Source organism: Oncorhynchus nerka, linkage group LG1, assembly GCF_034236695.1.
Source record: "Oncorhynchus nerka isolate Pitt River linkage group LG1, Oner_Uvic_2.0, whole genome shotgun sequence".
In the NCBI taxonomy this organism is placed as follows: Eukaryota; Metazoa; Chordata; class Actinopteri; order Salmoniformes; family Salmonidae; genus Oncorhynchus; species Oncorhynchus nerka.
This window is the reverse complement of record NC_088396.1, coordinates 6,778,597-6,793,549: the sequence shown is the minus strand read 5'-3', so window position 1 is coordinate 6,793,549 and position 14,953 is coordinate 6,778,597. Positions and strand designations below refer to the sequence as shown.

The 14,953-nt window shown below is 43.7% G+C and overlaps 1 protein-coding gene across 3 annotated transcripts in view; it reads left to right on the top strand.

Moving 5' to 3' along the window:
- tbc1d4 (TBC1 domain family, member 4) overlaps positions 1-9,616 on the top strand; it is a 158,389-nt gene extending 148,773 nt beyond the window's left edge. For all 3 annotated transcript variants that reach the window (XM_029666306.2, XM_029666220.2, XM_029666394.2), the window contains one exon: positions 7,292-9,616. In XM_029666306.2, coding sequence (XP_029522166.1) covers positions 7,292-7,531 — 240 coding nt within the window. In that variant the 3' untranslated portion in view covers positions 7,532-9,616. The remainder of the gene's footprint in view (positions 1-7,291) is intronic.
- Positions 9,617-14,953: the final 5,337 nt, after the last annotated feature.

Below are 14,953 nucleotides of genomic sequence, written 5' to 3'. Positions count from 1 at the left end.
GATAAACTGAGTTTAAATGTATTTGGCTAAGATGTATGTAAACTTCCGACTTCAACTGTACATGGCCAAGATGTTCAAACGTTCATAGATGACCGGCAGGGTCAGATAATAATGATCATAGTGGTTGTAGATGGTGCAACAGCTCAGCACCTCAGGAGTAATGTCAGTTGGTTTTTCATAGCCGATAATTCAGAGTTAGGTACAGTAGAGAGAGAGTCGAAAACAGCAGGTCTGCGACAAGGTAGCACATCCGATGAACAGGTCAGGGGTTCATAGCCGCAGGCAGAACAGTTGAAACTGGAGCAGCAATGCTACCAGGTGGACTATTGCAGCATAAATACTGGGGGCTGAGAAAGGAGGGGTCGGGAGACACTGGCCCCGTCCGACGATATCCCCGGACAGGGCCAAACAGGCAGGATATGACCTCACCCACTTTGCCAAAGCACAGCCCCCACACCACTAGAGGGATATCTTCAACCACCAACTTACTACTCTGAGACAAGGCCGAGTATAACCCATGAAGATCTCCCCAAAGGCACGAACCCGAGGGGGGCGCCAACCCGGACAGGAAGATCATATCAGTGACTCAACCCACTAAATTGACGCACCCCTCTTAGGGACGGCATGGAAGAGCACCGGTGAAGCAGCCTCCGTAATAGGGTTAAAGGCAGAGAATCCCAATGGAGAGAGGGGAACCGGCAAGGTAGAGACAGCAAGGGCTCTGAACCTCTTCACCTGGATCATCGAAGCTAATTAGCTGCTATCCGATTGGCTTCTCCTGGCTAACATCTCTGTCCCGAAGCAAGCACCAATTAGCCTGGAGCTAGCCTATGCTAGGCCCATCTCCCGGCTAGCTGAAGAGGTCCATCAGTCACTCCTTTGCTACAATACCTATTTTGCCAATTGTCCTGGACCCCTTTTATTGCCAATACGGATCTCCGCAGATCCATCATGACTGACGTAATCCACCCGAGTTTTTTTTTTCAACATGCTCCTCCGTCGTGACGTCCCCTGAATGTCCATCTGCTAGCCGCGGCCTGCTAGCTGTCTAGAGCATACCAGGCTTGTTAGCAGAAGAGGTCCATCAGCCAATTTCTTGGGCTACTATACCTATTTTGCCAATTGGTCTGGACCCTTTTACTACACGGCCCTCTGCTGATCCATCACGACTGGTCTGCCGACGTAACCACACGAGGGGGCTACAACAGACTTCTTCCGTCGCGACGTCCCTCAAAGGCCCTGCTCCAGCCCTGCTCAATATACCTCAACTAACCCGCTTGTCCCACCCCCCACACATGCGGTAGCCTCACCTGGCTTAATTGATGTCTCTAGAGACAATACCTCTCTCATCGTCACTCAATGCCTAGGTTTACCTCCACTGTATTCACATCCTACCATACCTTTGTCTGTACATTATGCATTGAATCTTTTCTACCACGCCCAGAAACCTGCTCCTTTTACTCTCTGTTCCGAATGTACTAGACGACCAGTTCTTATAGACTTTAGCCGTACCCTTATCCTACTCCTCCTCTGCTCCTCTGGTGATGTAGAGGTTAATCCATGCCCTACAGTGTCTAGCTCCACTCCCATTCCCCAGGCGCTCTCATTTGTTGACTTCAGTAACCGTAACAACCTTGGTTTCATGCATGTTAACATTAGAAGCCTCCTCCCTAAGTCTGTTTTATTCACTGCTTTAGCACACTCTGCCAACCCGGATGTCCTAGCCGTGTCTGAATCCTGGCTTAGGAAGGCCACCAAAAAAAAAAAAAATGTCAATCCCTAACTATAACAAGATAGAACTGCCGAAGGGGACGGAGTTGCAATCTACTGCAGAATTCTGTCTTGCTATCCAGGTCTGTGCCCAAACAATTTGAGCTTCTATCTTTAAAAATCCACTTTTCCAGAAACAAGTCTCTCACCGTTGCCGCTTGCAATAGATCACCTTCTGCCCCCAGCTGTGCCCTGGACACCATATGTGATCTTCAGAGCTTGTGCTGTTAGGTGACCTAAACTGGGACATGCTTAACACCCCGGCCATCCTACAATCTAAGCTTGATGCCCTCAATCTCACACAAATTATCAATGATCCTACCAGGTACAACCCCAAATCCGTAAACACAGGCACCCTCATAGATATCATCCTAACCAACCTGCCCTCCAAATACACCTATGTTGTTTTCAACCAGTATCTCAGCGATCACTGCCTCATTGTTTGCGTCCGTAATGGGTCTGCGGTCAAATGACCACCCCTCATCACTATCAAACTCTCCCTAAAACACTTCAGCGAGCGGGCCTTTTTAATCGACCTGGCCTGGGTAACCTGGAAGGATATTGACCTTCTTCCGTCAGTAGAAGATGCCTGGTTATTCTTTAGAAGTTTTCAAACAGAAATTTGCATCCTGCAGCACAAACTCCAAAACGTTCTGGGACACTGTAAAGTCCATGGAGAATAAGAGCACCTCCTCCCAGCTGACCACTGCACTGAGGCTAGGAAATACTGTCACCATAATAAATCCACGGTAATTGAGAATTTTAATAAGCATGCTTTCCACCTGGCCACCCCTACCCTGGTCAACAGCCCTTGCACCCCCCCACAGCAACTTGCCCAAGCCTCCCCCATTTTTTCTTTACCCAAATCCAGTTAGCTTATGTTCTAAAAGAGCTGCAAAATCTGGACCCCTACAAATCAGCAGGGCAAGACAATCTGGACCCTCTCTTTCTAAAATTATCAGCATAAATTGTTGCAACCCCTATTACTAGCCTGTTTAACCTCTCTTTCGTGTCATCTGAGATCCCCAAAGATTGGAAAGCTGCCGCAGTCATCCCCCTCTTCAAAGAGGGAGACACTCTAGACCCAAACTGCTACAGACCTATATCTATCCTACCCTGCCTTTCTAAGGTCTTCGAAAGCCAAGTTAACAAACAGATCACCAACCATTTTTTAATCCCACCATACGTTCTCCGCTATGCAATCTGGTTTCCGAGCTGGTGCACCTCAGCCACGCTCAAGGTCCTAAACGATATCATAACCTCCATCAATAAGAGATAATGCTGTGTAGCTGTATTCATCTACCTGACCAAGGCTTTCGACTCTGTCAATCACCACAGTCTTATCGGGCAGACTCAACCGCCTTGGTTTGTCAATTGACTGCCTCGTCTGGTTCACCAACTACTTCTCAGTTCAGTCTCTATGTTGGTGCCACAGGGTTAAATTCTCGGGCCAACTCTTTTCTCTGTATACATCAATGATGTCGCTCTTGATGCTGGTGATTCTCTGATCCAACCATACTCAGACAATACCATTCTGTGTACTTCTGGCCCTTTGGACACTGTGTTAACTAACCTCCAGACAAGCTTCAATGCCATACAACTCTCCTTCTGTGGCCTCCAACTGCCCATAAATGCAAGTAAAACTAAATGCATGCTCTTCAACCAATCGCTACCAGCATCTGCCCGCCTGTCCAGCATCAATACTCTGGACGGTTCTGACTTAGAATATGTGTACATCTACAAATACCCAGGGTGTCTGGTTAGACTGTAAACTCTACTTCCAGACTCACATTAATTCAATCTTGAATCGGCTTCCTATTTCGCAACAAGCATCCTTCACTCATGCTTCCAAACATACCCTCGTAAAACTGACTATCCTTGACTTCGGCAATGTCATTTATTAAATAGCCTCCAACACTCTACTCAGCAAATTGGATGCAGTCTATCACAGTGCCATCCGTTTTGTCACCAAAGCCCCATATACTACCCATGACTGTGACCTGTATGCTCTCGTTGGCTGGCCCTTGCTTCATATTCGTCGCCAAACCCACTGGCTCCAGGTCATCTATAAGTCTTTGCTAGGTAAAGCCCCGCCTTATCTCAGCTCAACATTGCACCCACCCGTAGCATGCGTTCCAGCAGATATGTTTCACTGGTCACCTCCAAAGCCAATAGCTCCTTTGACCGCCTCTCCTTCCAGTTCTCTGCTGCCAATGACTGGAATGAATTGCAAAAATCACTGAAGCATGAGACTCACATCTCCCTCACTAACTTTAAGCACCAGCTGTCAGAGCAGCTCATAGATCACTTCACCTGTTCATTGCCCATCTGTAAATAGCCCATCCAACTACCTCATCCCCATACTATTTTTTGCTCCTTTGCACCCCAGTATATCTACTTGCACATTCATCTTCTGCACATCTATCACTCCAGTGTTTAACCTTACTAGGGCAGGCGTTCCGCTAGCGACAACATTCCACTGAAAAGGCAGCGAGCGAAATTAAAAAATATTTTTGCGAAATATGTAACTTTCACACATTAACAAGTCCAATACATTAAATAAAAGATAAACATCTTGTTAATCTACCCATTGTATCCGGTTTCAAAAATGCTTTACAGCAAAAGCACAACATATGATTATATTAGGTCATAGCCTTGTAAAAAAAAAAAAAAAAAAAAAAAAGACATTTTTCCAGCCAAAGATAGGAGTCACAAAAAGCAGAAATATAAATAAAAATGTATCACTAACCTTTGATGATCTTCATCAGATGACACTCATAGGACATCATGTTACACAATACATGTATGTTTTGTTCGATAATGTTCATATTTATATCCAAAAATCTCAGTTTACATTGGTGCGTTATGTGCAGTAATGTTGTGATTCCAAAACATCCGGTGATTTTGCAGAAATACTCATAATAAACATTGACAAAAGATGCAACTGTTATTCACAGAATTAAAGATAGACTTCTCCTTAATGCAACCGCTGTGTCAGATTTCAAAAAAACTTTACGGAAAAAGCATAACCTGAGAACGGCGCTCAGACCCCAAAAGAGCCAGAGAAATTTCCGCCATTTTGGAGTCAACAGAAGCTAGAAATAACACCATAAATATTCACTTACCTTTGACGATCTTCATCAGAAGGCACTCCCAGGAATCCCAGTTCGACAATAAATGACTGATTTGTTCCATAAAGTCCATCATTTATGTCCAAATAGCCACTTGTTGTTAGCATGTTCAGCCCAATAATCCATCTTCATGAGGCGCAGGCACTTCGTCCAAACAAAAACTCGAAAAGTTCCGTTACAGTCCTTTAGAAACATGTCAAACGATGTATTGAATCAATCTTTAGGATGTTTTTAACATAAAACATCAATAATGTTCCAACCGGAGAATTCCAATGTCTGAAGAAAAGCACTGGAACGAGAGGTAACTCTGTCGGGAGCGCCCGTCATGAGACCAAGGCTCTCTGCCAGACCACGACTCAAACAGGTCTCATGAGCCCCTCCTTTATAGTAGAATCCTCATTCAAGTTTCATAAGACGGTTGACATCTAGTGGAAGCCGTAGGAAGTGCAACTTGACTCCATAGACACTGTGTATTCGGTAGGCCAAGCTTTGAAAAAGTACAAACCTCAGATGTCCCACTTCATGGTTTCTATTTTTCTCAGGTTTTCGCCTGCCATATGAGTTCTGTTATACTCACAGACATCATTCAAACAGTTTTAGAAACTTCAGAGTGTTTTCTATCCATACTACTAATAGTATGCATATATTAGCATCTGGGACAGAGTAGGAGGCAGTTCACTCTGGGCACACTATTCATCCAAAAGTGAAAATGCTGCCCCCTATCCCAAAAGAGTTAATTGCTAAATTGTAATTTTTTCACCACACTGGCCTATGTATTGCCTGACCTCCCTTATCTTACCTCATTTGCACACTGTTATATACTTTTTTCCATTGTGTTATTGACTGTGTGTTTGTTTACTCCTGTGTAACTCTGTGTATTTGTTTATGTTGAACTGCTTTGCTTTATCTTGGCCAGGTCGCAGTTGTAAATCAGAACTTGTTCTCCACTAGCCTCTCTGGTTAAATAAAGGTAAAATAAAAAAAACACTCAATCATAGGACCTACTGAAGAGATGAATCTTAAAGGTTGAGACCGAGTCTGCGTCTCTCACATGGATTGGCAGACCATTTTATAAAAATGGAACTCTATATGAGAAAGCCCTGCCTCTGGCTATTTGCGTAGAAATTCTAGGGACAGTAAGGAGGCCTGCGTCTTGTGACCGTAGCGTACGTGTAGGTATGCACGGCAGGACCAAATCGCAAAGATAGGTAGGAACATGTAATGCTTTGTAGGTCAGCAGTAAAACCTTGACATCAGCCCTCGCCTTAACAGGAAGCCAGTGAAGAGAAGCTAGCACTGGAGTAATATGATCAAATATTTTGGCTCTAGTCGAGATTCTAGCAGCTGTTTTCAGCACTAACAGAAGTTTATTCAGTGCTTTATCCGGGTAGCCAGAAAGTAGAGCATTGCAGTAGTCTAACCTAGAAGTGACAAAAGTATGTATTAATTTTTCGGCATCATTTTTGTACAGAAAGTTTCTGATTTTTGCAATGTTACGTAGATGGAAAAAGCGGGTCCTTGAAACAGTCTTGATATGTTCGTCAAAAGAGAGATCAGGGTCCAGAGTAACGCCGAGGTCCTTCAGTTTTATTTGAGACGACTATACAATCATCAAGATTAATTGTCAGATCCAACAGATGATCTCTTTGTTTCCTGGGACCTAGAACGAGCATCTCTCTTATGTCCGAGTTTAAAAGTAAAACATTTGCCACCATCCACTTCCTTATGCCTGAAACACAGGCTTCCAGGGAGGGAAATCTTGGGGCTTCACCATGTTTCATCGAAATGTACAGCTGTGTGTCATCCACATAGCAGTGAAAGTTAAAATTATGTTTCCAAATGACACCAAGAGGTAAAATATATAGTGAAACAATAGTGGTCCTAAAACGGAACCTTGAGGAACACCAACATTTACAGGGTTTTAGAGGCAAACTGATATCTTTCCGACAGATAAGATCTAAACCAGGCCAGAACCTGTCCGTGTAGACCAATTTGGGTTTCCAATCTCTCCAAAAGAATGTGGTGATCGATGGTATAAAAAGTAGCACTTAAGGTCTAGGAGCACGAGGACAGATGCAGAGCCTTGGTCTGACACCATTAAAAGGTAATTTACTACCTTCACGAGTGCAGTCTGCTATGATGGGGTCTGAAACCAGACTGAAGCGTATACATTGTTTGTCTTCAGGAAGGCAGTGAGTTGCTGTGCTACCGCCAGCTCTAAGATTTACCATTGCGTTAGGTTTGTTAAAATAGAGCCCAAAGTATCAATATAATCTAATCCAAAGTAATATCGCTATAACTATTGATTTATTCCCCCATCACTACCCTCTATGCACCTATCCCATGTGTTAATTGTCTAAAATCATCCATTTTCCTCTCCTTTTGCCAAGGCGGCACGACAGAAGATCCAAAGCCTGGAGGCCACTGTGGAGAACTTCCTGTCACGTGAGTCCAAGATGAAGCACATGATTCGCTCGCTGGAGCAGGAGCGCCAGTCCTACCAGAAGACTATTGAGCGCATGCGCTCCTGCCTGCCCCCGGACGCCCTGGCTGACGTGGAGATGACCCACATGGTCAAGCCTGCTCAGGGGCCAAACGGCAAGGCCAAGCCCACCGCCAAGAAGCCCTAATGGGGGAAGAGTGGAAGGCAAAGGTGAGGGAGAGACTGGAGAATGGACAGGTAGATGGATATTACTGACATAGAGAGAGGACTCTGACGATGGATGGATAGAATTTCTGAATTTGAAAACCAAACTTTGTTGGGACTATTAACATTTGTGAAACTGTTTAGCCATACTATATGTGTTGTCGTTTTAAGACAGGTGGTGTAGTTCCTATGTGATGTGTCGCCATTTCGACAGACAGACACTGACAGTATGGCAATGTGGTCTGATTTGAATGTGCTGTGTGTGCCTGCGTGCGTGTGTCTGTGTGCGAGCACACAGGAAATAAGAAGAGTATAGAGAAGGTTCACAGTCTCTCTGTTAGGCTGGAGAACAGACTGAGTTGAATGTCACTGCTCACACACCACAAACAGCTGATATCATGGACAGACACTTTTTCATTATGTTCCAGGACAGTGTACACACACACACTGTCTCCAGGACTTTCTCTCTTCCTTCATACTGTTTTATCCCACCTTCACATCTGAGTCATGTTCTCCAATGATTCTGATTGAAAAGAGAAAAAGTCGAAAGAATAATTAGTCTGATATCGACTGTTAAGCGCTGACCTGCCTGCAGCTAAAAAAAAATATGTTTATCTTAAAAAGTTGAATGTTGAATGTTGCAAACGGTGTTACACTGTTCACTTTTTTTGTATTGTGAACCGAAAGCAATTACTGAAAGTTGACCAAGTGGACATGTAGCATATTTGGGTCTTTGTAATATGGATGATTTCTATTATTTGCTTTCTGAAATGTTGAAAGAATGTTTTCATTTTGATTGTCAATCTGTCAATCGTGTGTGCACAATGTAGGAACAGTTATGTTTCACCGAGTTGACACGAATACGAACAGCACTCCATGTGAAATGACTTTGAATTAGGCTACTGCAGCCGACCCACACGTTTAAGGTTGACGAAGCCTATCCGACGTCATCAACTAGCCTGTAACCATCGAGGTGATGGTTTTACCACCACCCTTTCACAACCAGTCAACACACACAGAACTGAAAGGTGATGTTTTTCTATAGCTACTTCAAATTAAGCAGCATATCCCACAAGAAATATAAATGAATTGATACGTTTTTATTTAAGATAAATCAAGTAATCGATTTAAGAAACACAATTACAATTTGCATTTCCTGATGTGCAGGAAAATCCCTGCGACAACAGAGGTGGTCAAATGAAGATATTACATCTGTATGACACAGGCTTCACTTATTCGACGGAGTCGTCGTTGTGGAAATTGCTTGTGTAATGCTCATTTCTTTTTCATATCAGTGCTTTTCTTAGGGTGGTTGTGGTTGCATTGTTATTTGCCTTAATGTACTCTCTCCTGTACTGCCTTTGGACCCAAAGAGGTTTTAATGCTTTCGTTGCTAAATGGTTAGCAACCAGAAGTGTATTATAATTCATGCAAGTGTTTTTTTTTCTTCTATTTCATCAAATGATTAATTTCAGCGCTGTTTTTCAACACTGTCCGTGTTTGATTGTTTCAAAATGTGTTTTCATGTGTTTCAATGCTTTGTGTTTTCATGTGTTTCAATGCTTTGTGTTTTCATGTGTTTCAATGCTTTGTGTTTTCATGCTAAACAAGCTAAAAAGACATCTAGTTCTGGGTCATACAAAGACAACCATCCTTTTGCTATCTAGAGATTCATGTCTTACAAAGATGCTCCATTGGAAATATAGGCTGGCCAATCATCATTGATCATCAGAGAATGAACTAGATTAAAGTCATGTTCTTGTGTTAACTCATAAGTGCCAAATAAAAGCACGAATGCAGTCTTCCTTATCTACCCTGAATCGGAGATAAGCTTATGACCATGATTGAGGGTGATATAAGGGAAGCCCTAATGGCTGGCTTGAGTGTTTGCTTTCTTTTGTGTCTGTGTAGGTAGCCAACATCATCGCATTGTTCAATCACTACTATGGAATAACGCCGATTGTGTTGAATTAATGTCGACAGCCTGTTTTTGTTGAAATGAGGCCTCACAAAGAAAAATGTCACGTGTACTTCAATAAATCACACCTTCACTGCCTTTTTCTATTCACTTGTGTCTCGAGTGGTTTCTTTCACTTAAAATAATGGTAAAAAAAAATGTTTTAACTGCATTGTAATTTCAGAAAATGTCCATAATACTGTATATCTGCATTAATCAAATCTAATATTATTTGTCACATGCGCCGAATACAACAGGTGTTGACCTTACCGTGAAATGCTTACTTACGAGCCCATAACCAACAACGGAGTTTAAGAAATAGAGTTAAAAAATATTTACTAAATAAAGTCAAAAATAATAAAAAGTAACACAATAAAATAATAATAACGAGGCTATATACTGGTACCAAGTCGATGTGCGGTGGTAAAGGTTAGTCAAGGTAATTTGTACATGTAGGTAAACAGAAAGTAGCAGCAGTGTAAAAACAAAAGAGGGGTGTCAATGTAAATAGTCCCGGTGACCATTTGATTAATTGTTCAGCAGTCTTTATGGCTTGGGGGTAGATGCTGTTAAGGAGCCTTTTGGTCCAAGACTTGGTGCTCCGGTACCGCTTGCCATGTGGTACCAGAGAGAAGAGTCTATGACTTGGGTGACTGGAGTCTGACAATTTGGGCCTTCCTCTGACACCTCCTAGTGTATAGGTCCTGGATGTCAGGAAGCTTGACCCCAGTGATGTACTGTGCTGTACTCACTACCCTCTGCGCCTTACGGTCAGATGCCGAGCAGTTGCCATACCAGGATGTGATGTAACCGGTCAGGAGGCTCTCAATGGTGCACCTTTTTTATTTTTTTTTATTTTACCTTTATTTAACTAGGCAAGTCAGTTAAGAACAAATTCTTATTTACAATGACGGCTAGGAACAGTGGGTTAACTGCCTGTTCAGAACGACAGATTTGTACCTTGTCAGCTCGGGGGTTTGAACTTGCAACCTTCCGGTTACTAGTCCAACGCTCTAACCACTAGGCTACCCCACCTGAAGAACTTTTTGAGAATCTGGGAACCCATGCCAAATCTTTTCAGTCTCCTGAGGGGGGAAAGGTTTTGTTGTGCCCTCTTCACGACTGTCTTGGTGTGTTTGGACCATGATAGTTTGTTGGTGATGTAGACACCAAGAAACGTGAAACTACTGACCGCTCCACTACAGCCCCGTCAATTGGAATGGGGACATGTTCGGCCCTCCTTTTCCTGTAGTCCACGATCAGCTCCTTTGTCTTGCTCACATTGAGGGAGAGGTTGTTGTCCTGCCACACTGCCAGGTCTCTGACCTCCTCCCTATAGAGTCGTGCTTGGCCATGCAGTCGTGGGTGAACATGGAGTACAGGAGGGGTCTAAGCACGCACCGCTGAAGGGCCCCCGTGTTGAGGATCAGCATGACAGATGTGTTGTTGCCTACCCTTATGTCCTGGATCCAGTTGTAGAAGGAGGTGTTTAGTCCCATGGTCCTTAGCTTAGTGATGAGCTTCGTGGGCACTATGGTGTTGAACGCTGAGCTGTAGTCAATGAACAACATTCTCATATAGATGTTCCTTTTGTCCAGGTGGGAAAGGGCAGTGTTGAGTGAGATTGAGATTGCGGATATTTTGGGGCGGTATGCGAGTTGGAGTGGGTATAGGGTTTCCGGGATGATGGTGGTGATGTGAGCCATGACCCGCCATGAAAGCACTTCATGTCTATCGATGTGAGTGCTACGTGGGGGCAATTGTCATTGAGGCAGGTTACCTTTGCTTTCTTTTGCACAGGGACTATGGTGGTCTGCTTGAAACGTAGGTATTACAGACTCGGTCAGGGAAAGGTTGAAAATGTAAGTGAAGACACTTCCCAGTTGGTCCGAGCATGCTCTGAGTGCAGTCATCCGGAACAGCTAGTGCTCTCATTCGTGCTTTCAGTGTTGCTTGCCTCGAAGCGAGCATAAAAGGCATTTAGTTTGTCTGGTAGGCTCGCGGCTGGGTTTCCCTTTGTAGTTCGTAATAGTTTGCAAGCCCGACCACATTCGACGAGCATCAGAACTGGTGTAGTAGGATTCAATCTTAGTCTTGTATTGACACGTTGCCTGTTTGATGGTTCATCTGAAGAAATAGTGAGATTTCTTATAAGTGTCCGGATTAGTGTCCCGCTCCTTTAAAGCAGCAGCTCTAGCCTTTAGCTTGGCGTGGATTTTGGCTGTAATCCATGACATCTAATTGGGATATCTACGTAAGGTCAGTGTAGGGACGACGTCGTCGTCGATGCACTTATTGATGAAGCCGGTGACTTTTTTTATTTGTATTTATTTAACCAGGTAAGGCCTAGGAACAGTGGGTTAACTGCCTGTTCAGGGGCAGAATGACAGATTTGTACCTTGTCAGCTCAGGGGTTTGAACTTGCAACCTTCCGGTTACTAGTCCAACGCTCTAACCACTAGGCTACCCTGCCGACTGAGATGGTATACTCCTCAATGCCATTGGATGAATCCCGGAACGTATTCCAGTCTGCAAAACAGTCCTGTAGCGTAGCATCCGCATCATCTGGCCACTTCCGTATTGAGCTAGTGACTGGAACTTCCTGCTTTAGGATTTGCTTGTAAGCAGGAATCAGGAGGATATAATTATGGTCAGATTTGCCAAATGGAGGGTGAGGGAGAGCATTTTTCCCCTCTATTTATACATGTGACATGCTGGTAGAAATCAGGTAAAACAGATTTAAGTTTTGCCTGCATTAATAAAGTCCCAGGACACTAGGAACACTGCTTCTGGATGAGCATTTTCTTGTTTGCTTATGGCCTTGTACAGTACGTTGAGTGCAGTCTTAGTGCCAGCATCAGATTGTGGTGTTAAAATATAGATGAAAACTATCTTGGTAGATAGTGTGGTCTACAGCTTATCATGAGGTACCTCAGGCGAGCAATACCTTGAGACTTCCTTAATATTAGACATCGAGCACCAGATGTTATTGACAAATAGACACACACACCCACCCCTGGTCTAACCAGACGTAGCTGTTCTGTCCTGCCGATGCACGGAAAAACCAGCCAAATGTATATTATCCGTGTCGTCGTTCAGCGACGACTTCAAATACTGCATTATAGTGTATGCTCCCAAAAATTAGGAAATTATGTTATATTCTTCCTGTGTAGATTAAGAATACAAGGATCCGACGCGAGATATGTCTCAGAAAATGTACCTCAATCCAGGAATGAGAAATGCGTTGTACTCCGAATTGTCCCATTATGTGTGTGCTCCTACACATGAAGACCGGATGTGGGAGTATTGTATTTAGGCCTTTGTGGCTATCCCCCCAACTGCAAACAACTAACTGACAAAACAATGCTAGAGGTCATGGATATGTTAGCCAGGCCTATGAACCTAGTGTAGCCTACAGTGGGTCTTCCTTTAAAAGTTGCAGCGTACTGCGGTAGAATTCTATGGCACATTATTTAAGTGTGAACCACTGGTACCATCAATGCTAGTTTGTGCTAGTTTGACCACCAGAGGGCATCTTTGAGAAACATTTGATAGCCTTCAATAATGGCTGTACTAGAGAATGCGGACACGCGGGAGACCGGGTTTCAATTCCCTGACAGGGGGGAAGGAGTAGGCTGTCCTTGTAAATAAGAATTTGTTCTTAACTGATTCCATGTGTTATTTCATAGTTGTGATGACTTCACTATTATCCTGCAATGTAGAAAATAGTCAAAATAAAGAACAACCCTGGAAAGAGTAGGTGTGTCCAAACTTTTAATTGGTACTTGCTTAATTAATTAGACTAATATTATGGTGTTTCTATTCCATGAAAAACGAGAAAACCTCTGAGCCCCCTGCCCTCGTGCATTGAACCTCGCACGCTTTCAGTGGGTACAGCTGGAGAACTGCAAGGCAATCCCATTGTGCGCCACTCGGGAGCCATGACCAATATATATTGTCCTGCTAATAACAGGGTTAATAATATATCTGAGAATATCCAACTGGCTTTTATATAATTCAAAATTAATAATAATAATCGCTTTGCTTAAAAAAAATCTTATTTTGGAGAGTGAGAAAAAGGCCATTCTTGAACATGGGGTGAGACATTCTTACTACTTTGTAAATAAAGCCAGTTTGTTATTTAGAATTATTTATTTCTGTTTTTAGAGGGAGAGAAGCCAACAACCTACAGTCATCTCATGGGTCTTCCAGTCAAGGCCAGCACGGGTATTGAACCAGCATCTGTAACAACACAGCTTGCATTGCTATGCAGTGTCTTAGACCATTGCACCACTCAGGAACAATGTACAATGTGACTGGTTGGGAGTGGCATACAGTAAGAGCAAAATAAAATAATAAAAACCTTAGTGTAACACCAGTTAGTGTAACAACGTCCGTAGCCATGAAGTGCTTTGAAAGGCTGGTAATGGCTCACATCAACACAATTATCCCAGAAACCCTAGACCCACTCCAATTTGCATACCGCCCAAACAGATCCACAGATGATGCAATCTCTATTGCACCCAGCAATAGAGCACGTCCCCATTCTCATCGACGGGGCTGTAGTGGAGCAGGTTGAGAGCTTCAAATTCCTTGGTGTCCACATCAACAACAAACTAGATTGGTCCAAACACACCAAGACAGTTGTGAAGAGGGCACGACAAAGCCTATTCCCCCTCAGGAAACTAAAAAGATTTGGCATGGGTCCTGAGATCCTCAAAAGGTTATACAGCTGCAACATCGAGAGCATCCTGACCGGTTGCATCACTGCCTCGCACCGCAATTGCTCGGCCTCCGACCGCAAGGCACTTCAGAGGGTAGTGCGTACGGCCCAGTACATCACTGGGACAAAGCTGCCTGCCATCCAGGACCTCTACAACAGGCGGTGTCAGAGGAAGGCCCTAAAAATTGTCAAAGACCCCAGCCACCCCAGTCAAAGACTGTTCTCTCTACAACCGTGTGGCAAGCGGTACCAGAGTGCCAAGTCTAGGACAAAATGGCCTTTCAACAGTTTTTACCCCAAGCCAAAAGATTCCTGAACAGGTAACCAAATGGTTACCCGGACTATGTGCCCCCCTCAACCCCTCTTTTATGCTGCTGCTACTCTCTGTTTATCTTATATGCATAGTCACTTTAACTATACATTCATGTACACACTACCTAAATTGGCCCGACCAATCAGTGCTCCCGCACATTGGCTAACCGGGGCTATCTGCATTGTGTCCCACCACCCACCAATCCCTCTTTTTACGCTTCTGCTACTCTCTGTTCATCACTTTAACGATACCTACATGTACATTCTACCTCAATAAGCTTGACTAACAGGTGTCTGTATATAGCCTTGCTACTCTTTTTTCAAATGTCTTTTTACTGTTGTTTTATTTCTTTATTTACCTACACACACACATACCTTTTTTTTCCGCACCATTGGTTAGAGCCTGTAAGTAA